The 24,214-nt window shown below is 41.4% G+C and overlaps 1 protein-coding gene across 22 annotated transcripts in view; it reads right to left on the bottom strand.

Annotated features, from left to right (window-relative positions):
• Positions 1 to 275: 275 nt before the first annotated feature.
• Positions 276 to 24,214, bottom strand: part of DLG2 (discs large MAGUK scaffold protein 2) — a 1,049,324-nt gene continuing 1,025,385 nt past the window's right edge. For all 22 annotated transcript variants that reach the window (XM_037377334.1, XM_037377356.1, XM_037377333.1 and 19 more), the window contains 6 exons: positions 15,180 to 15,230; positions 14,315 to 14,416; positions 13,179 to 13,351; positions 12,359 to 12,468; positions 6,542 to 6,633; positions 276 to 5,496 (listed from right to left, as the gene is read on the bottom strand). In XM_037377334.1, the coding sequence (XP_037233231.1) occupies positions 5,390 to 5,496; positions 6,542 to 6,633; positions 12,359 to 12,468; positions 13,179 to 13,351; positions 14,315 to 14,416; positions 15,180 to 15,230 (635 nt within the window). In that variant the 3' untranslated portion in view covers positions 276 to 5,389. The remainder of the gene's footprint in view (positions 5,497 to 6,541; positions 6,634 to 12,358; positions 12,469 to 13,178; positions 13,352 to 14,314; positions 14,417 to 15,179; positions 15,231 to 24,214) is intronic.

Genomic DNA, 24,214 nt, shown 5'->3' with positions numbered 1-24,214 from the left:
ACTTCCAGACTTGTATCTGTCTTGTGTGATAGATGTGATAGTGTCTCAAGACATATTAAGAGCATATTAATTCTCTTTTACTATTCTGCTTTAAGGAAAAAAGACAAATTATGCCTTGTGAAGAAGCCATTTGCTATAAAGTGTAAAAATGCTTTAATATTAATATTTTATAATAAAATTCATGACATATTTATAAACACTCTATCAAGCATTTACAACTGAACCACAACTGAGAGCTTGGACCGGAATAAATAAGCAAGGACACAGCTAGTATGAAATATACATCTTAATTTTTATAATTGTGTGTGCTTTATTCTTTACACAAATGGAATGGATGCGCAGAGTATTTACACATAACAGGAGTGTAAGCTGGACAGGATATTTTGTAAACTCCAGTTCAGATTCTGAGTACCCCACACTACAGCTGGACTGAGAAACATCCTGCTCAAGAGACGCGCGCCGGCCAGCGTGCCGGATGGAGCAGCCTGCTGAGTACAGGCCACTGCATTCGGAAATTCGGGCTGGCCAATTCAAATTTAGGAACACAAATCCAGAAATTAAAAGGTTGCTATCCCACTAAGAGCCAACAGTGTTGCCTTTTTTTTTTTTTCCCCTCTTTTTTTTTTTTCTTTTCTTTTTTTTGCCTTCCCCCCCCCCCCCCCATCCCCCCAGAGATCTTGCTTAGGATGCTGGCAACCGCCCATCCCCAGAAATGCTGTTTGACACCAGGGCAAGTTGCGCTGTAGGTCAGGGCCAGACGGCGTAAGCGGCTGACATGAGGGGTGACGGACTGTGTCTCACACTCCTCGCCTTAAAGGTAAGAGCCTCAAAGGGGCCAACAGGGTAGTGGTTCCTATTGCTTTTGGTGAGATGTCAGTGGGGCTGAAGCCTTCTGAAAATCTGGCCGCAGTATTTGGCCCGTGGGGTGTCTTTTTGTTCAGCAGTTTCACAGCACCTACCTCAAATGGATCTTGGTCCATGACTTGTCCCTCTGGGTGCTACAGTAATAGAAGCGGTAAATAATGATGGAAATGCTGAGCTGCTGTTTATCTGCGTGTCCTTGGTGTTTTACAGTAACGCTAAAAAACCGGTGTAATGGGGAGGACTGATGTGTGACTTCAGGTGGTGTAAATGGGATGGACTCCACTGAAATCAATGGAGTAGCTGTGATTTACACCAGCTGAGGACCTAGGCTAGCTATACGCCGAATAGATTTTAGATGTTATTTGCTGTTAGCTTTGATGCTGATTTGTGCCCTAAAATGGGAACCCTTTTTTTAACATAATGATGACCCCGTTCTTACTTCTGAACTAATTAACAAGATATCTGAGTTTTAATGGGATGGGAAAACACATTTATTCCACCAAGGCATGGGCTTGAGCACATGAATGCAGTCGAACAGTGAACTGCATGCATAACATGGCAGACAAAATGTTCAAGAGAAAAAATGTTGAGATTAAAAGCTGTGAAGGATAAGAGACCACCTTCTGCTAACACGGCAGATATTATGGCTTTAAAACTGCAGCTTAAGAAGAAGATCGAGACTTTTGTCATTAACGCTATTTTCCCTACAAATATCCTCATGTGTTGCCACTCACTGAATCCTCTGGTCAGGGATACAATTTGAAAACCAAAATATGTGCAAACCAAAACAAAATTACGATTAGACTGAGTGCTGATAAGCAAGTAACAGTGAAGGTGTAACACCAAAAATTTCTCCACAGAAAACTAATGTAAATAAGTAGGTGGACGTTGTGTAACTAGGACACTGTTGCTGGCTCGTAGTGGTTATTAGCTCAGGTTCCACACTGCTCTCCAGGATGAGGATTTGAAATTTCAGTGCAACGGAGAGATTTCTTGTCCTTGACTTTCACAGGGTGGTTCCTAGGACCCTATCCACACCGGAGCATCAAACCATGCTAGCTACAAACACAATTACATCACAGAATATTTATCTAGGAACAGCCTTTACTACCAAAGAAATTACAAAGCGCTAGCATGGACAGGGTACCTCTGTAGGAAGGGGGAATTAAACAAGAAAGAGGCTCTTTCACTGGCGGGTGGTCAGACCGTAAGACCAGTGAAGAGTGCCGTTTCACTGAGCCCTGTTAGCAGGCTCTCAATGAGTCAGTGCACGGAAGATGTTTTGTGGCAAGGAGAAATAAATAGGCTGTAACATTGCACATCTGCACAAAGCTAGCGAGATGTCGTCATGATCATTCATGGGTGGACAAAAAGCTGCGATAATTTTGGTTCTGCTTAGACCCTATGGTGCTACACACTGTGCCAGAACATGAGAAATAGCACCAGGGGTGTGATCTGGCACTTTTCCTAAAGGGTCCAGCATTTGCCTCATGTTTAGATATTTGCGAGTCTTTTACACGGACAGAAAAGGAATCTGATTACGCTAAGCTGTGTTAGCACCAATATGGTCTCAGGTGCCAATTGCTGTTTGGTTGTGAGGTTGGGCTTTTTTTTTTTCCACCAGATATAATTTTGCATGAATCTTATGTTTCTCTTCCTCCTCCCACTACCACCCAGTATGATCTGAACAGCTGCAATGCAAAAATGAGTGGCAGCTCTGAGGATGCTGAAACATGAAACACAAAATGTCAACGCACAAAACAAATGGGAGTACAAGTCCTAAGGGAAATAAGACCTCGCACTGTTTCTCTTTGTGATTTGTTTTTAAATATATGTTTTATTAAAAAAAAAAAAAAAAGTGCAATGGCAACTCTAAACTGGAAGCACAAACAACAGACAGGGAAAAATAAATAATGTTACTACAGTAACCAAGGACTGATGGAAAAATTGATTGTACTCAGCCATAGTGTTACTGTTCACCGTAAAGCACAGCACATGACAAAGCAAAACAGTTGCTAGTAGGATAGTACCGTAAAAGGCTGCATGCTGAACTAAGAAACAAAGAAGCAGATGTGATTGATTGCTTAAAAACAAAGCTGAAAATTAAAATGAAGTTCCTGCTTTAGGATACTTGGTTTTTCAGGTCTGGTGGGTTATTTCCCAACCTGGGGCAATAGTACTTTGCCAGCATGGAAAATCCATAGCTTCCAAAGATCTGGGGTCACTCTGTGGATTTCTGCAGAATTATCCAAAATCGAAGCTTTCATTTGTTTATATTTTGTAAAAAAATAAAAAAAAAAAAGTTTCTAGCCCTTCTGGTTACAAAGCGCTTTTGAAGACTTCACTGAAACCCTCCTTTACAACTCTGCGCTGGCCAGGCAAGAAAAATAGTAGTTAAAGAAGTGTGAACTTCTCAAAGTTACCATAGTAGGGCAGTAAGTGAGGGGCCACCTCAGGGCCACTAAAATGCCCGTAGTTTTAACCCTGTCACTGCTGGTGGCTATATTGCAAACATCCAGCTAGTCACGCTGTCTGCGGAGGTTGGCTGGAGATACCTGTCAGCTTGACAGGGTGTAGAAATGTAAGCTTCAAATAGACAAGTAACTGAGGAGTCTATTTAAGCATTTGCCCTTAAAATGTCCTTAAGCATTAGGGTTACTCTAGCCACCAGCTCGTAAGCATCAGACTCCTGCGGCGCAGCAGGCAGGAGAGTGGGTTTTGTAGAAGACTTGGTCCAGCAGCAGCAAAAGCCATTCAGTTTACCATCGTAACACCTCCCCGCAGCAGTCCCCGTGTGTGGCAGTGAAGAATGGCATCAGTATACAAAGGAAGGGCAATGTGAAACGAGAAAAAAATAGCTCCCTCTCCCCTCCCCTGCACCTGAAACTGCAATTCCACAGACTTTCCCCAAATCCCTCACAAATGTCCATTGCCTCAGTTTTTGCTTTTCGGACCCTTGTTGACTGTGAAATGAATGAAGATACAAGTTAGTTGGTGACCTGCCTGCTTGCAAAGAGAGGAAAGATCAGACGCTTTTGGTATTTCCTTTAAAGAAACAGGAAGAATCATTAACCATTTGGGGGTGAAGTGTGACTCCCTCCAAAAGAGAAATTATTAACTGTATTCAAGCACTGACATTTTACTTCTGAAAAATTGTCCATTTCAATTTAAAGATGCATTATCCTTTTCTGTTCAGAAAAGGTCCTACGGGGCGGTCAGTTCAAGAGATCTTTCCACAGGAGTTCATCGTGATTAAATAGAGGCAAGGGAGAGGATTAAATTGAGAGAAAAACAAGATGACAGCTACAATTTAAGGAATTATCTTGCTCATCATTAATAATAGAGAATCTGTTACTGAAAAGGGATAATGCAACTTATGGTCCTCTTTACATTTTACAGTCGCACAAGGGTGTAAATATTTAATCTTTCAATTAATTAATCTTTACAAAAATCTCACAAAAACATTTTTACCTATAGAAATTAGTTTCTATACATCAATATATTTTTATTTTTATAAATTATTCCATCTTTAAGTGCCTTCTATCAATATAAATGATAAAATAGACAATCAAAAATTTTAAAGCTTTTCCCAGTTGTATCCCTCCTTGTCAACATAGGTGCTGTGAATCCTCATACATGCGTGTGTCCGCATGGGAATGTGTTTGTGTGCACGTGTGTGTGATGTGAAATGCTTCCATCCTCTCCCACCCCCAAACTCCACTAAAATAAACTATATTGTTAGTTCCTGATGCAATAGTGTTTCCAAAGGGGAGAAAAGAAATGCTTGACTGGGTTTCAGAAATCAAAAGATGTGCATAGTTACCAAAGTCGAGGAGTACCAACTACAAATGTGCAATGACAAGCTTGGAATAGGACCCACCTCCCAGTCAAGTCAAAGAGCATCCCACCAGTGACTTCAGTAGGAAGTGGACCAGGTACTCTGAGCTTGATTTTGCAAGGTGCGTGTGGCCCTGATCTAGCAAAACGCTTAAGCCTGTGCTTGGCTTTGAGCACATGAATAGTCCTACTGGAAGTGATGGGACTGAATGACATAGGGAAGGATCACAAGGGGCTCCAAGTCAGCGGGCTACTCATGTGTAGGAACTGGGGTCAAGTGCTGAGCGCCTTGCAGGATCAAGCCCTATATGAGGTTCAAGAGCTGGGAACTTCTCTTTAAAGCAATCAACACACTGAGCTCAGCCATTGAAATCGATCAGAATGTCCACATGGGCACAGGACGTGGCTAGCTCCCCTTGACAGAGGGTCTCCATGTGAAAAGTTTATACCTACAACTGGTGCTCTGAGCACACAACAAATTTGCTTTATAAGGTAGAAATCTTTTTGTTCCTACCCTTTGACCCATCAGTGTCCTTCATGGCTTCAAACACTTTGTGTTGTACATTCATCAAAATTCACATTGACTGCAAAGAACATAAATGCAACAAAAACAGGAAAGCCTCCAAATAGTATATTATAGTTTTCTTCTAAATATTCTCCCATTGTAATCAGAGGTGCAGTGGCTAATTTATAATTTTTCCTTTGAAGGAATCCAGATGAAAGGCCCAGATTGTTCTTCAATTACAAGTTTGCATTGATTATATATATCTTCTAAGCTATCTCCTTGGACAATAGCTGCAGTAGAGAAAACATATCGATACTTCTTTTAATTGAGATATTCTACAGCATCCAGTGTCAGCAGATTTTCAGTGCACTCGTAAATACTGATGAAATAAGAGGGAATACTAGCACACTGTGATGTTGATTATGGAAAAGTCATACCCCTGCAGATGGCAACTAAGTTCAAACCAATGGCACCTTCCCACGACAGAGACCCAGCCCACTGCTTATAGTGGGGAGACTGAGCTTGGTTGGTTTAGAGAACTAGCAGTTCTGTCCTAGGGGAGAGCAGTGTGGTGGGTTCCCACTGTTCCAAGCCAAGCTTTACATTTCGTTTGGTTTAGAGGCTACTTCAGCAATGAGTAGCAGCAGATTTACAGCCTGTTCTTTTCCTGACCTGGTTATAATAAACTCACTCTTGGCTGCAAAAGTTAGCTAGGTCAGGCCCAAGCTGACAGAAGACAGAGCAACTGCAACATAAAGCACAGTGTCTATACTCTTAAATTCCTTGTCCTCCCAGCAGAAATCTGGAACTTTGGGTTATTTGCACTGGCAGCACGTGGAAGGGCAACTGGGTGCTTCTGAGTGTTATCCACAAATACCAGTCCCCTGATTAGGGAGCTGCCTAAACCTGGCCAGAGGAAATGCTGAGACCCAGAGGAGGTCTTAAATCTTTCTCTTTTCCAGGTCAGGAAGAAGATGCCCTTCTTTTTCCCTCCCATGATCTATAGCTTGAGCTCTTATCTTGAGCTGGCAAGGAATTCTTTGGTCTGTACAAATGCAATGATGCAACATTTTTACAGACTTCATTAAAAGCAGTTTTGGGTCAGGGAGGGAATCAAATCAATGCACAGCTATTCCTTCAGGGCATCAACCTTTTGAGGAGTTGAACGCCTCAACTGCTGTTGAATTTCAGGGAAACAATAGTCTCTAGCCAGGAATCCTTACTCCGGGCACAGTATACTGGTATGCACTCTGGGCCAGAGACAAAGCTGATCCAGTTCTTTTGCAGTAAGAGACTATATCTTGGGGGATAAAATTGTTTTTAATACAAACATACCTGTAAAATATTCTCCAAATTCTTGTTCTAATTTAATTGCTCGATCATAGGTTTTCTTCGCTTGCTCCTCTGTAAGACGTTTATTCATTTCCCTAGAAACACAGAGGAAGTCATCAAAAAGTTTAGATTCTTACTAGAACAGTTTTCTAAAAGATACATTCAGCTGACTCACAAGTGGATTGAGATCAGAACAAGAATCAAGTGGTGAAATTCTTCCATCAATTCAGGAGCAGTTTCAGTGTTTTAAATTTCATTCTTCTATAGTATAAAGCTACATTTCCAGGCTATTTCCCATTTCTCCACTAAATTTCTATTTTGGGTTCACTGCTCTAATCTCCCAAACAAAATACGAGGCTCAAATCTGGTAACTGCTGACTGAGATGGACTTGTGTTATCAGGAACCCATGGGTAAGTCTGGGAGCCAGGTGGTCTCGAGGTCTGAGCACTCGGAGCACTCCTGCCTCCAGAGCTGGAGCTTCTTCAGGAACCTCTTTGCCTCCCAGCCCCACAGCTGGCTGTCTCAGCTCAATAAGGTTGGCCAAACTGCTGAAATGGAAGCTGGCTTTCGACTGGGGCTTTGGCTATGGAAGTGAAATCATGGCTAAAGGCAGGACTCAGCACACTGAGATTCCTGACCCTGTAGAAGGTATCTCACAGTCAGGAGGATGTGTGTAGGGAAGCCTCAGAAGGACCCAGAATGTCTTCCAGAGAGACTTCTTGGTTCAGCTGGGGCCATGAATTCCAGATATCACAAGAAATCAAACTGAATCTTTCCAGCAGGAAGAATTATGATGAGTAATCTATTTATGTTCTCTGTTCCAGTCCTTTCTGATTAACTAGTGAGATTCCCAGTCAAGTGTGTCTTCTTGATTCTAAAACGTACAGGGTGCCAATAAAGGTAAAAACATAGATGGTGTCACTAACATTCTGTTATTGCCAATGTTTTGCTATTTGGTGGAGCATTTCTGTTTCAACAGAGGCATTATTTAATAACTTTCAGAAATTAGTTGTCTTGCTGCTGCACGCTCAGCTTTTAATACCACTGCATACTTGCAAAGAATCAAGCTCATACTCATTGACTGCCTTACACACACATGCCTGCAGATACCCACATTAATTAGCAATAATAGAGTTTGCCCGTTCTAGCATTTTTTCACAGCATGGATTCATTTTTCCTAAAACATGATGGAAATTTTCTGAGGCAACTAAGAAAATGAGAGAAGGGAGCATCTTGTGTTCTACATAAATCTGATTTAATGCCTTGCTCTGAGTCATATGATTATGTGCTAATGGACCGTATACAGTACGACATGGGTGATGCATGTAGGAAATTATGTGCATGATAGTGCAGTAAAAAAATGAACTTGCTACATCTGACTCCTACCTGGCTGCTGAAAACTACCCTGTGAGGTGTCCAGGATGCAAAAAGGCATTTCTAGAAATGACTTAAAGCTGTCTATCTACCTAACTAACCATATAGCTGGGAAAACCGCCTAGAAAAATCCCTCTGAAAGCACCAATGCAAAGCAGAAAGCAAATTTATAACATGAAGGACAAAAAAGATTTCTTTAAAAATTTCTGACAGTTATTTGTGAATTATATAAAGAGTTTTAATATTTGCCAATATGTATCATGCTGCTAAATTTGCAATACTACTAATTCTATTTATAAAAAGATTGCTATCTAAGTGAGTTCAGGTGAGCTTCTTATCAGCTATGCCTACTTGAACATATCTTTAGGTGACTGAACCAAAACTCTGTCTTGAAGTGGGACATATCATTGCAAATTCTTATGCAAACTTAACATTTCCATCTTAAGGACACTTAGCCAATATTCCAGTGCTAAGAACATCCTCTTCCTTACAGATCTATTTCTGGTAAATTTTTGAGAAGTACTCCTCAAGATCTTTGAATATCAGAGGAGAAAATACAAATAAAAATATAAACAAGCATTTCAAATAATAAGTACTTTTAAGTAAGCAGAAATTTGCATTACGCTTTCAGGTTGTAGATTTGCCTGGGGTATAAAACTGCGCAGATGCCTCTGCCTATCCTGTGCCTTCAGGAGAGAGGATGGAAGAGGGGGAGGACCATGATGTCCATTTTTCATGATGAATTAAAAGTGATGTCAAACTGTAGTCCCTTCTAATTTTTTTATTCCTTAGCCAGGGACCTGCACATCTGGTGAATTCAAAATGCTTGTTCCTGCAGGCACATTTTCCAGGGTTGTCTTCCTCTCCCACCAAAGAGGTCACCCAGGCAGGCTCTTCATTACTTCCAGCTCTCACCCCTGTGATCCCACCGCCGTCCTCCTCTTCTAGAGAGAGAGGCCAGTTGAGAGGCACCAACAGAGATGCCTCTGGGATTAAACCAACTGGAGTCATGTAGAGGTGGGGAAGGTAGCAAGGACGGAAGGGTGGGAGGGCAGGATGACAGACCAGCTTGTTTACAGCAATTTGATCGCCAGGACTGAATTTAATTGAAAAAAGCAGGATCAGGAGACATCCAGCTCAAGCTGTGTGTTCTGATTGCTTTTACATCCAATAGCCCCTTACAGTGTTCCATTGCTGTGGTCATTAGTGTTAGTATGGTATTTCCAGAGAACTGGTGATGACCAGGTTTCATGTGCAGGTGCAAGCTTAATTTCAGCTCCCTTCACTCTTCTTACCTTCACTGTTAGATGAGGGCAAAGGAGCAATGCATAAAACAGAATTAGACTTCAAGTGCTGATTTTGCTGCTAGTTAAATCTTTTGACTTTGTTTCTCTGTGTCTTCCAGTTAGCAATTTTTTGTCTTTTATGGTTTTACTTTGCTGTTACACTAACTTTTAAACTCATTTGTATGAACAATAGTCTATGGCAGATAAACTTACAATCTTTGTGTTGTAATAGTTATGTACATAAAAAAGACCGAGTGAACACTGTTATGCTGTCATAAAAATGTCTTCTTTCTGTTCCCACAGAGCACTGGCTTACCATGTTAAACTTCTCCATACTAAATAATAGTATCTGTTGGAAAGGTGTTATATCTGTTTATCTACGCACACCCTACAACTCACTGTCACTGACGTCAGAGTATATATTTGTAGGCCCATTACTAAATAAAATAAATGATTTTCACAAGCAAGGGACTCAGAGCTATGTCATTATTCTCAAGACAATTCTTGAAAAATAATGATCCTGTTTATATAAAAGAGTTCTCATTTCTGTTAGAAACTAATTTTGGGTACTGTTTGATAAGAGAAATAAACATTAGATAGATTAACTAGCTAAAAAGATTGCTTGTGGAAAGCAGGCTGCAGGGGATAAACTAATTTAGAATGCCTGCATTCATTACATTTTTCCCTTTTTTTTTTTTTTTTTCAGGAGTTGTATTGTATTTACCTAATTTATTTACATAAGCCATATTACTGCAAAAAATCCCAAACTGGTATTGATATATAAAGACTTTTGCAGTCTCATGAAAGTTTGGATTTCTAATTAAGGGTGTCTTCCACAGGGTATTTGAGGAACAAGGAATTAAAAGTCACATAATGGATTTCACTTTGTTTGTCCCTACCATACTGTCAACGCTGAGGCAGGTTTAGATTTAGAGAGTGAAGAATAGCTTACTTTCGAGTTATACCAGCAAGTGAAATTATGCTAACTCTGCATAACTTTTGTCCTAAGTAAAATATTAGCATTGCTTTGGTTTAGTAACAGGATGATTGTCATAATATTTTGCATCTTCAGAACACTTTTCAGTCAATCTGTTCAAGGATTTGCTGTTCTTACATCAAATAAATGAAGCCTTTATGTTTTTGCCACATTTCTGGCTCTAATGTATTTTTCAGAGTAAGGGCCACTTTTATTGCGTGATTTGTTTGGGGTTTTTTATCACTCCAGGTGCAGTGTCAGCGTTAAACAAACAATGGAAATATTTTATGGATGGGAAAACTGTAGGTTAAGATTGATCTTAAAACAATCAATGCAGAAGGTAGGCTATCAGACTACCCCTCCCCTTCTATGCAGCAACAATAATCAGAATATAATTGAGTTGTAGGGCTGGAAAGAAATGTCAAGAAGGCATCCAACCCAAAATGGCTTTGGTCAGGATGGGGCTGTCCGAGTGCCACGTACTGTGCATCGTTCCCTGCAACGTGGCTGGGCGTGCAACAACCTTTATCACCAAAAGGCAGGGCCAGGGAGGATACACATTTGTGTGATGGGCCGTGTTAGCATCCTTCCAGCTCTGTCACCCAGTGGTTGTGGGAACACCCTCACCGTAACCAGATAGGCATCTGTCACAGGAGGGGGGATGCCTACATTTTAGTTGGTACCTATGGCATTACCAGGCATTTGCGGAGCCTTTGGTGAGGGGAAGGCACAGAGTCCAAAGTTTCAGCCCTAGCACAGAAAATTAAGCTGATAACTCTCACATGATTGTAAGTGTATGTGGAAAACAATTGATCATTTTTGAAATTGAAAGCCTGAGCTTTAACCAGTATGAAGATCGCTTCCATAGTTCCTCCACAGCCTTCTCCCCTTGACACTAGGTAACCCTCGTTCCTCCTCCACTTCCAGGGTGGAACCCAAAACCAGGCCAGTGCTCCAGCTGAAGCCTTATCCCTGCCCAGTAAAACAAAATTGTCTATTGTGTCCTTACAGAACACTGATGTTAATACAGCCCACAGTGGCAGTTTCCTTTTTTGCAATTGCATTATCCATCTATTCATATTCCTGTGCAATCCATCCCAGAAAAGCCAGATGCTTTTCTGCAGTGTTATAGCTTATTCCCTGCTTGTACTTGTGCATTTCATTTTCTGTCCTTTTTCTGTGCTGAACTTCATCCTACTGATCCTACATCAAGTTTTAATCTTACCCTTCAAAGTGCTTGCCACCTGCTCAGCCTTGAGTTATTAACAAACTTTCCAAAAGTATTGTCCAATTAATTGTTCAAGTAATTAATGAAAATAACAAGTAGTCCCAAACAGGGGCAGAGCTCAGGACATATACTTGCAGGATTTCTGTTACCCTCCCAGTTTAACAACGTAATTTTCAATGACTGCGTATGCTTGTGCACATGCTCTCTAGTGATTCCCTCTGGACTATACTTCCCATAGCTGCTACCGAGAATGTTCCATGGAGCTAGAACAAAAATCAAATGCAATACAATCATTGATATCCACCTCATGAAAGAAGGAAATAAGACCGATTTTCTCTCAATATGCATACATTGGCTGCCTTTTACAATGTTTTTATCCTCTCAGTTATTGTACTTGAGTTCCCTGGATCTCAGTGTTATTCTGAGTATTGAAATTAGGTTCCCTGGTGACCGCATAAAGTTGGTGCCTTCTCTTTCCTTCTTTAAGTGTTATGTTTGCCCCTTTCCAGTCCCATGGGTAGCCTTGCCTATCCTTTTACAGACCTTCAAGTAGCTGAAGGGCTAATGAAGAGGCGCACACTGCAAATCTGACACAGGTTTACCTTCTGGTTCACCCCTGTGACCAGACTCTACACCTCAGGAGCACCCAAGGCTAGATGGAACAAGCCATGCCACATGAGTCCTCGGAGAACTTGCTGCACAGGTTGGAACAAGTACACTGAGCACTGGCAGGACCATGGTCCAGCACGTTAGCCCACATGTCGCAGTGTGAAAGGTTCAAAGGCAGCTTTGGCTTGTTCCTTGAGGTGCCAGGATAGAGTGGATGGCAGGTAGGGAGGGCAATTCCTCTCGTTATTACTGATTTTAGAGGACAGGCAAATGTAGACTGAAGACCTGTTTTCTGCCACTTGAACTGTACCCTGAAAATAAAACGCTTGAAGGAGTTTGTACTTACATCAGAGGTTCCCATGATTTAGGCTTAATGAAGATAGCGATGGGATAGAGTTGTGCAACTTGTAGTCGTTTGATAGCGTTTCCTGACACATCGAGTATACAGTGCTTGCCCTGTTGGAAACACATGAGGATGTGTTTATTTTTGCAGAGTTTGCTGCAGATCAGGCAAAAGATGGGGAGCAATTCTGTGATGCAGTGCCCTGGAATGAGGTTGTTACTGGCACACCAGGGAAGGGGGACGCCAGGTCTTGCACTCCACTCCTCTGCGCTCTTTCCTTTGCTTTAGTGCTAATATAAAATATACACTGGAGATATGGGAACAAACCTGGTTTTTATTTCTACTGGGATGAACTTTGCAGGGGGAGAGGATTTTCTTCAGAGATGAGGAAAATTATTTCATAAAAATAATAAGATGTCTACATTCTTACTGGTTAATTCAGTCCTTGTTTGTGTCAAAGACTCCCCGAGTCACCTGAGGCAAGTCATTTAATCTTTCTGTGCTTCATTCTTTTGCCTCTGTGAAAGTGAGATAAGTTTATTTACCTGTCTTACAGAGGGAAGAGGGAAGGCTGCTTTGGGGCATACCTGAGGCACTGTGTTAGATCTCTGAATCGGTGGCACCAAATTCAAGTACAGAAAGTGCCAAGGTTGTTGTCATTCAAAGTCAGAGACTCCGCTTGTGGAGTCATTATAAAGCCTATAAATATTAGGATGCCGCTCTGCAGATATTTTATATTTTTGGCAGAAGGATCATGTCTGAGATACAATGTGGAAACAAAACAGATCATCTTGCATGGGCAATAAAACTAGTGCCAACATACCCTTTCTGCCACAAATCTCACAGACTGGACACTAGTTCCATATAAATTATCGTTGTACTGCCCAGCTTCTATAAATTTGTGCTCTTGGATGTCTTTTTCCATTTGTTCTCTTGAAATGACAAAATGATAATCTCTTCCATCCACTTCATAGTCACGCTTTGGCCGTGTGGTATCTGCATGAAACAAGAGATGGAAGATCAAGAAGTCTGTGAAAACATTTGATGTGAAAAAATGCAGTAATTAACGTTTGCTCAGTGGCAATGCTGTGTCTGCTTTAAGTGGAGCTACTCCACATTTGGGAGGAGATCTTTGGCTATTACACACTGTTTTCAATGGAGTTATGACAATAAAGCTGCCTTTTTGTACTAGTACCTTCAGATGTTTACCTCTAATTAATACTTAAAGGCTACTGTAAAATTAGGTTTTACCAGAATTCCACATTTTTTTCAGCAGGAACATGCACAAACCTCAAATACAAAATGCATTCCGGATTGCAAATCTAATCCTATTACAGTGATGAAATTAATTGTCATATCATCAGTTCAATTTAGACTTAATTATAAGCCTGACTCTGATCTCACCTCTAGCAGTTTTAAGCTGGTGTATTTGCAGAGACAACGGTTTAGAATGAACTATGACTGCAACGAGGGGCTGGAAATAAACACCCAGTGAGCTCTAAGGATCCAATATATAAATACTCTGCTTTATTCAGGGTCCAACATTGCTTGCAGATTAGACAGTCTAGATCTCACACAAATCACAGATCGCTCTGTATTTTTATTGATGGATGCTGTGTAACTGAGTTGAAATATTTCACATTTTACCAGTACTTCAAACTTTATCCCATTTAAGACATCACAGATTAATTGATTAGTAAACTGAGTCAGTGGGTGGAAGGCTCCTTATTTCAAAAATGCTACAGCTTTTGAGACAATTCTTTTGAGAAATTCTTTCCAGACCTTCACAATCTTTTTCTGTTTGTTCCTTTCCCCTTTTTTGTCCTATGGAAACATGGCTTTTGAGAAACTCAGCTACATGTAGTTCACGGATGCTGCTTTTACAGCAATTTACTTAATGTGTGGCACCAAGGGATACAGCTCACTCAGCTGCAGAAATAGGAATAAAATCATACTTACGTGGTACACACGACCCAAACTTATCAGGGAATTCAGATATCAAGTCATCGTTGATCCGATCTTTCATAGGACCCAGAATAATAACCGGCCTGGTGTAATTAACTGAACAACAAAAAGAAAAGCACATTTTGATGAATTTACTGACAATAACAGTAAATCTTCTCAAAGATCTGCTAACCAGAGTTATTGCCTTTATGTATGAAGTGAAAACTTAAGTGTACATTTTATTGATGAATAACTTATTTATTGACATGGCTAAACGAAAACTGAATGAGTATCACTCATTTTGCAGAGCTCTGTGGCGATGCACACACATGTAGTCAAAGGACTATGTGGAGGTATATATATTTGCTATTGCTTAACAAGCTGACTCCCTAATGCTTGCAGATGGACTCTCTCATGAGGCATGGAAAGGATATTGTAGGATTTCTTTCTCCTCAGTTACACGAGTGCGTCCCCCATTAAATCAGGTGAGAGCACTTCCATTTTCAGTTCCCTTCCCATAGGTTCATCTGTCCTGGCTAGAGGCACATACCACATGAGAAGGAAAATAATAAAGGCTTCCCATGTAACAATATTGCAGGATATCTAGCAAATCTGCAACAATATTTTGTAGACTGATTAACATAATTATTAGCAAAGCCCATGAGAGTATATAGGGGAAAGTCCTGAGAATGTTAGGACTTGGGGGCTAGCAAGGGAGACACTTACATTGCTTCCTTTGTAAGAAATTGTAATAAATTGAGTGGCCGAGAAAAAGGAGCCACAGAGAGTCTGGAGCTGGCACAGCAAGGTTTACTGCTGGCCCCCAAATTATGAAATGAAAAATACAAGGAACAGTGACAGAAAAGGAAATGAAACTTACTTTCTTGTCTTGTGACAGGTTCATAAGAAAGGATGCAGTCTTCTTGGCCTCCTGATGAGAGAAGAAAGAGAAGAAATTGAAGCTGACAAGCAGCAGGTCAAGTACTAAAGCTTGATAAAACGTTTCACATAGAGACCGGGTTCGACACTTCTCCCTGGTAATGCTCTCACCTGAACCATTCCAAAGTCCCTCATAACTTCAAGGTGTGGAGACCCCTTCTTTATTTCCCTTCCCTCCCCTGCCATGTGTTTCAATTCTCTTTGCTGAAATTGGGCTTTTTCAATGTTGAGTAGTAAGGCTTCATTTATTGATTTGGTAGCAAGGCTGTTTACAAGGATGGCGCAGAAATTTAAGATGCAATTATTTTGCTTCTCCAATTGTTAAGGCTCTAACATGCTGCAGCAGAGAAAATCCACAAGCTGCCTAAACTATTTTTATCCTCAGAATATATACGTTTTGGTTGATTGTCCTTCTGTGCATAACCTCGATAGTCTAGTTTATCCACAGCCTGACATCTAGCTATGAGCTATTTTCTGACCCTTATCCTTTCCCTGAACACAAATCTCACAGCATCATATTTTACACACTTATCCTCTCTCCACTCCTGTTAGGATAGGGCCGTTTCCTCATGGTGATATTTAGGGAACTAGAGCAGAGACATTTGCCAAGAGAAACAAGCGGCATTATATGGACCATGACTTGGGTGCAGGTGCATGGCCCCGATGCATCACTGTCCTCCCCTCTGTGGGGGCGCAAAAGGAGATGGAGAAGGATTCTTTAACCTAATGCATGAATAATCCCTCTGCATTTCTCTTTCTGGGTCACTGTCGCATAGTTGGTACCACGTAAGGGTTCTGGCAGGTTCTAAATAGCACTTAAGACTTAGCAAAGTTTAAAATTACGATTTTATTTTTACTCAGTTCAGTGCTTGTCTCTGAGAAAATCCACAGATGGGCTTTTGCAACTAATTTGCATACTACAGAAGAAAGAATGTCATAAGGCATACCAGGGCTTCATAAAACAGACAAGGTTGCCTTCATTTCATCTGCCTGTGTGCACGTATGTGTTACACTGTCCTGGTGGGCTTCTGCCAAGCCATACAGGGGAAGAGGGCTACCTGATGCCTGATGGATGAGACAAGTAGGATTTAGAGGGGGATTTACATCCTGAAGTAGTCTGACTACTGAGTCGCTCGTGAATCTAATACATTGATAGAGATTTTTTGTGATATATGATCTAGGCAGCTGTGAGAAATGTGTAAGGAAGCTTTTCAAGTAAAAATAACGTTGTAATTCAGGAGAATGACAGAAAAAGCAAATAAAAAAAAGTACTGGTGTGTTAGGAGAGAGGGAGAACAGGCAGGACCAACTCCAACCTAGCAATGGTGCTGAAGCAGCAAAGAGAAAACATCATATTTAATAAAAGGAAGAGATTATACAGCTTTTGAGGATGAGGCAACATAACATATGAAGAGTGTGGGTAATGGATTTTCTTCTCTTTTTGCAAATGTTTGATACCATAATCACTTGCTTAACTTTGGTTTTCATGCAAAGTTAAAAACCTACAATCATTGTTACACTAGGTTTCATGCATCAGATGTATTATTTTCCCTTAATTTTCTCTGGAAATTTTAGGGGTGATACGAAACTCGGGATTTCCCATTCCCCTGGAGATGAAAGGATTCATTCTCCAGGCTGGATGAGGATGCTCCTGCACTGCCTGCCCTCCATCCCCTAGGAGACAAAGCTGTGTTTTTCAACAGCCTAAGAAAGTCAGCCTTGGGGTGGGCAATGAAGCCCTCGTGTACTACACATGAGCAGGGGAGCCTGTTTGTATGAATACAATCTTAAACTTGAAAATACTTGTTTCAATAGCATACAGATCTGCAGAAGGGGATTCATTTCAGCTAATTTCAGATATCACTGTATCTTGAGTGCTTATGTCTAAGCTAGTCCCTAGGTACCGTTTGGAGTTAATGGGCGCCGACAAAGAGGCAAGTGCATATTCTAAGACATGAGTCATCTGAACTATTTTAGATGTCTACTTTGGGATGAGAGAAAAAGCCATAAGGGTCCTATAACAGCATTTAAAGAACAAGGTCAGATGCAGACATGTGCATTTAAACAGCAGAATCCCATGGGAGTGACAGTGACAAGAGCAACTGAAGGAAAATAGCCAATAATTCTGACACTATTGTTTACAATATTTTTTTTTTTTTTTGTGGGCTCCTATTTGGCTTTGGTACAGAATTATAACCAGCACAAATAAGCTAGCACAGATTTTACCTTCTGTTTTGCCCAGCCTCTGGCATACATGTCCAGATGCTAAAGCTGACACTACATCCATGCCATCAGTAGGGTATGAGCTATGGAGACAAACGAGCCTGTCGTTTCATAGAAGTGTGGTGAAATTGTGGACAGATGGAAGGCAAAGAAAAAACTCCAGCCCACTCAAATTGTGCTGAAGCTTAAGCCATTGAAAAGGGTTGCAGCCAGTAAGGAGAAACTTTGGGGCTGACTGTGATCCACAGGGACTTAAGGATAGGCATCTTCTGGAGTGAAGGCTATTCAGCGCTGAGGTTCAGACTCAACATGGAGTGTGGGTGTTGGGGAAAGAGCCCCATTTCCACTACTTTTCTCTTCTGGAAAAAGGGCTCCAGAAGCTCAAGTTTCTACCTGAACAAAATTCTTCCAAGTCCTGTCCAGACAAAATCCTGTAAGTCCTCAGAAGCTAATATGCATGCTAACTGTACCAGATGGTATTCTTTCATAACATCTACTTAGTACTGCACGGTATTGAAATACTCCATAAAGTATTAAGTGTAATGAAGGGCTGTAGACAAAATCAATAATCAGATTGCTATAACCTTGTGATGGCTTTGAGGTGTGAGACGCAGTGTGAAATTCAGCAGGACATGGGCTATTATTTATCATTTGACTAAGCTTCATTTACCACCCACATTAACAGCTTAATTAGCACAGGTTAGCTATATTGATCTGGAAAATCTTTGTGTAATTTAACTGACAAAACAAAAAGAGAAAAAAGAGAAAGCCCTTTCTGTAGGATTTTGGCACGATCCCTTGTTCTTAGTAAAATTCCATCAAGCCAAAAAGAGAAGAAAGAAAATAAAGAAAAAGAAGAAAGAAAAAAGGAATCTTTCCTAAATGGGATATACTTATTGGAGAGGTTTCACTTTCCCTGGATTGCTGGGGCTCTGCTTCCCTTTGCTCTTGGTTTGCCTGTTAGTGATTTCTCATGCTTGGGAAGAGAAGAATAACCCAGAGTTTGTTATAACTCAGCCTCTATAAACTGGGCAGAGAGGTCCTGCACAGTCAGATGAGTTTCATAAGGACAAATAATTTCCTCTTTTTAAAGGATTTTATGGTATTTCAGAGAGGTAGCCCTACAATGGGCGTAAGGCGTTGCCTCTGTTTTCCCTTTCTCATCAGATGGCAGAGAATCTGTGAAAGACTCAAAACCAGTTTCAGTGTAGACCTGGTAGATATCAGGCATTTTTCATGTCAGCCATAGAAAGGTCTGGTTTCCTACTGTCTTGCCAGAGCATCCAGAGCTTCCAGAGCGCCAGTGCAACTGCGCCTGGCATGTGAGTAACAGGGCAGGAGAGCTGCTGGGAGCTCTCATCACCCACCCCATCAAACATCTTATGCAGTGGGGATCTGTGGATTGTGGCATTTTATTAGAGGGATGTGAATGAAAAATGCATGTAAAGGGATTTAAAGCAGTGAACAACAAAAAAGTAGTACTTATGAAGACAGCTAAAAGTTTTTTATTTTAGAAAAATCAAAGAGAATTTTGGGTTTCGTTAGGTTTTCTGGACTAATAGTGGTGGTTATCATCAATACACATGTAAAATAGATGTAGATGAGACAAATTTTATTTTTGAGCTTTTGCCTGAATTTTGTTGCTTATCTGGATCTAAAATCAAAGGAAACCTACTTTTCTGTCACCATCCATTTAGGTTTTGGGCTAATGTATGGATTACCTAGTTGTACTTGGCAAGATCTTGGAGAAATTAATTTCTTGTTTTGTTTCATCTGCACAGACTGCACTGGGCAGTCAATATCCGAGCCTCTAGTTGGCTCAAAATCCCTTTCCTGGACCTCTGCTTATGCAAGTAAACACATGATTTTTTGAAATATGTTGATAACTATGAAAGGCTGGAAATCCGATACATGAGAAGATCATCAGTAGTCTGAAAATGAACTTGTGACTGAAAAGTGGTGTATCAACACCGTGTGTTTAAGATCAATACAGCTTGTGAGGGCATGAAATGAGACCAATACTTGTGCCAGTTTGAGCGTGCCTGAATAATACAGTAATCCTTGGGGAGTGCAAGAGGCAATGTGTGCGCCCTAATTAATCAGTGGCCTAACACAATAATCAGGACTCCTTAAACTTATTCTGTCTGAAAAATCTCACTACAAGGGTGACTTGGTGACAGAGGGTAAACATTTTTGTTTCTAACAGTTTTCCTTATTTTTAACTTTTAGGCCTATATTGCCTCTCTAGGTAATTGGTGCAATCAACCAGTTATGCAATTAGGCTAAACAGATGTGTAATTTTGATGACAGCTGTAAAAACCCTTACTGAACCACGTGGAAGAGCATTACAATACATATGCAGTAGAGAGACTTGAAATTCACGGCCATTATGAAAATCATGTCTCGCAAAATAAAACCTGATGAGTCCACGGGAAAAAAAAAATGTGTTCTTACAAGTTTGTTTTGAAAAGGAAATCAGGACAGTTTAAATCACAGAACTCAAAATAAACTTTCAATCATGGTTTGATTAGCTGGTTCAGGGATAAGTCGAAGTTGGCTGTAAATATCCTTATCACAAAAAGAACAACTTGCTGTGGGATCAGGACTTTATATACCACTCTGCAAATTTGGTTTTACTGCTGAGAACAAATGCAAATCAACTAACATCATTACAGCCTTCATATTAGCGTGGCCAGTGTGATGCAGCAGTGGCTGTGTGGTAGCTCAGCACCTTTTAGATCAGATCAGCATTTGTTCCTGGCTCAAAAATACCTTTTAATTTTTAAATAAAGGGCCAGATTCTGCTGTCAAATGTGTTTGTGGTTCCCCCTGAAGTTAATGGAGCTGAAGATTATATGCTGGGATAAATAAACTCCCACTGTTGGGTCCAGCACTTTTGCTTGTTAGCAGCTCAGTGTTGAGAGCACTGGCAGAAGAAATCAGGTTTACTATCTGCAACACCCTTGTTGCTAAGAAGTGGTCCAAAAATTTTTCTCTTGAGACTACATAGGAGGACTTTCGATTACATTACTATTTTGAAATAAAAAGTATCTGACCTCTGTCAAGAAGTTGATTTTTTAACCCTCAAGCCCAAGACATAAGCAATACTTCTGGCAATACTCAAATTCTTAAGCAATATATTTTTCTAAATAAGTATGAATGCATCAGAATATCTCCTAGAAAAAGCCCAACCAATTTGTAACCCCTTTGTTGATCACTGTCCAGGGCACAGCCTGGACAGCTCTCAGAAGCCTTCAACAACACTTTGTGTAGCTGTACCCGTGGTTTGGAATGGTTCTAGGAATGATCAAATAGTACAGATTTCACCAATAGCTACTTTTCAATAAATACTCATCATGAGAAGCAAAAGTTAGAGAAACATGTTGAAACAATTGCCAGAGACCCACTAGAAAAAATGCAGAAGACCTTACCCTGGAGTCCAACTGGCCTGTTTTTATAGGGACAAATAAGAACGTCTGCAGGAGAACACATGGCACTTGTCAGGCATTTCTTACCCACGTACTTTTCTTTGTGCTGGCCAAGGTGTGAATCGCTGATTTCATAGGATCATAGAATGATTCAGGTTGGAAAAGACCTTTAAGATCTTCAAATTCAACCATTAACCTAACACTGCCGAGTCCACCACTAAACCATGTCCCTATGTACCACATCCACACGTCTTTTAAATACCTCGAGGGATGGGGGCTCAGCTGCTTCCCTGGGCAGCCTGTTCCAATGTTTGGCAATCCTTTTGGTGAAGAATTTTTTCCTACTATCCAATCTAAACCTCCCCTGGCACAACTTGAGGCTGTTTCCTCCTGTCCTGTTGCTTGTTACTGGGAGAAGAGACCGACCCCCACCTGCCCACAGCCCCTGTCAGGCAGCTGTAGAGAGCGATAAGGTCCCCCCTGAGTCTTCTCCTCTCCAGGCTGAACACCCCCACTTCCCTCAGCTGCTCCCCATCAGACCTGTGCTCCAGACCCTTCCCCAGCCCCAGTGCCCATCTCTGGACACGCTCCAGCCCGTCTACATCCCTTTTGTGGTGAGAGGCCCAACACTTGAACACAGGATTTGAGGTGCGGCCGCACCAGTGCCCAGCACAGGGGGACGGGCACTGCCTGGCCCTGCTGGCCACGCTGCTGCTGACACTGGCCAGGGCGCTGCTGGCCGCCGTGGCCACCTGGGCACACTGGGGGCTCATGTTCAGCTGGCCATCAACCAGCACCCCCAGGTCCTTCTCTGCTGGCAGGTTTCCAAGCCACTCTTTCCTAACTTCCTACAATTCAGAAAGCAGTGGGGACCAAAACCCTTTCTTCCTGTTCATTTGCTGCAGAAAGAAGGAAGAAGAGAAGAGAAGAGAAGAGAGAGAAGAGAAGAGAGAGAAGAGAAGAGAAGAGGAAGAGAAGGAGAAGGAGAAGAGACAGAGAAGAGAAGAGAAGAGAAGAGAGAAGAGAATAGAAGAGAGAGAAAGAGGAAGAGAAGAGAAGAGAAGAGAAGAGGAGGCACTGGAACAGGTCAAGAACCCCGTGCAAAACCCTTGAGCTCTCCAGCAGTTTTCTGTTCGCTCTCCATGAATTTTTCAGCTTCATTTTTTTTTCCTCCTCACAGTATGCCCCGTTTCACCAGTGCAGACTGAGGGCTAGGTGAGTTTGCAAGGCAACACACATGGTGGCCTGGTAAAATAACTTGCAGTGCCTTACACGAACACGCAAATTCTCCTCAAAGTGGCACTAGATCGTGAGGAAGAACAGCTTTGCAACATGGCTGTTTCCAAATGGAGTTCAAACAGACTCCGTCTGTGGCAGTGACTGATGTTGGGCCCCATTCCCAGCTACCCAGATGCAAACAAGAAAAGCAGAAATAATAATAATATGCTGTCTCATTCTACAAAGAATAAGCTTTACCCTGAGCACCTATTGTTTTTTTCCTTTCATTAGGAATAAATAAATTAGAAGGCAGTGAGGAATACATCTTTAGGAAATGTTCGCGGTTTAGGTCTGATAATTACTCTTCCCACATGAAGGACATTGATAGGTTCGCGGTGACCTCTGTCAACAGACCCACAAGGTCAGAACTCCAGTGAAATAACTTCTTCATGACAAGCCTCATCTCTCTTACCTCCATTCCCTCACGATTTCTTGACTGCTTTATCTGACCAACTGCCTCTCACTCTGTCCGATTCTTTGTTCTCAAGTCAAGACCTTTCTAGGGGAGATTTGCTGCAATGACTGTGTGATGGGATGCACTTTTGCCACAGTGTAGCCTGGAGATCAGAGAGCAGCCAGCTGGATTCAGGAGGGCTTTAAGTCCCCACAGGAGATATGCTGATATATTACGGCCATGCAGTAACTGAGCACACAGTCAAGTGTGAGTTGATATGCCATTGTGGCCATCTGAAACACTCATTTCCAGCTGGTAACCACAGTTGCTAGTTGCCCAAGGTTATGTCCTCAAATGTCATGTCACCACACACTGATGAACCCTTAGCAAATGAAATTAAGCCTGTTGGGCACCAGCTGCTGGATTTTGAATCCACTTTCACTTGGCATAACCTAAGACTGGCTTCCTCTGCTGCTGAGTGGCATAGCTCCCCAATGGCCAGAGAAAGGAGCCCTGCCTGTGTCTTCTCCATTAGGCAGCAGTTGCTGGACATACCAGTAATGTGTGGGAAGCTCCTGCCAACAGCATGCAGGCTGGATGCTTCTGGGGTGAGACAGGAGCTTGCCCAGATGGAAATCACTCTGGAAGGAGAGTGCCTGCCATGGGCAGTTGTTACCCCAACATTGTTTCTTCCAAGTGTCTATGTCCTACCTACCTTCCTCAAATAATTTCTATCCCCTATCTTGCACTCAAAACATACACTTTCTTTCAAGCTATTGCACAGCTAATGAGGAACTGGCTGTCTGGTCTGTCTGATGATGAAATTTGGGAACTAGTTTTTGTGGACCTCCCTCAGATGTTTGGTTACAACTGGGCACCCCTGTTAAGCCTCCTGTTTGGGACAGTTCATCAGGCATGGGATGTGCTCAGCCACCAGCCTAGATTCTCCTCTGGATTTTTACCCTGAGCTCACCCTGAAATAAATGCAACTGGAAGAGATTTGACTCATGCAGACTTGTGAAAATTTAACCTATTGACTCATTCGTGATTGTGAAGTCAGTCTGGGAAAAGAACATCTTATATTTCAAACACAAAGTCCTCCTATCCTTCTAAGTAGAGGACACATTAAAAATGAAGTGGTTCAGAATTGGATTTTGGCAGTTCAAGAGCGCCTACTGTTTTCTTGTGACTCTGGCAATTGCTTTCCAAGGAAACCTTTGCAATACTAGAGCATACAAACTAATTTACCATTCCTGAATTGCATAAGATTAGCTGTTTTACTGAAACAAACTGGCATTTATTAACAGAGCTCAATTGCTATGCATTGTATCACGACTAGTAAATATGAGGTATTATACCAATGATTACCTGAATGTATGTGGGTGCTTAGCACAAGTGCTGAGTGACTGGTGGAAAACTCATGTGCTAAGCAAATGGCTTGAAAAAGTTAAACAACGGGGTGATTTAACAAGCAATCTATCATTTTAATTTCCGTTTATTACATTTCCAGTCATTTATTTAATGCCTTTTTTTTTTTTTCTTTTCAACAGTTCCAGAAAAATAGCTATATTGGTTTAAATTTGGGGTATTAGTAATAATTACCCAGAAAGTACAATCCCTTGGATATATGATCATATGGAGTCTAATTCTAAC

Source organism: Falco rusticolus, chromosome 2, assembly GCF_015220075.1.
Source record: "Falco rusticolus isolate bFalRus1 chromosome 2, bFalRus1.pri, whole genome shotgun sequence".
Taxonomy (NCBI): domain Eukaryota; kingdom Metazoa; phylum Chordata; class Aves; order Falconiformes; family Falconidae; genus Falco; species Falco rusticolus.
The sequence above is the reverse complement of the archived record's forward strand: the minus strand, read 5'-3'. Positions and strand labels throughout refer to the sequence as shown.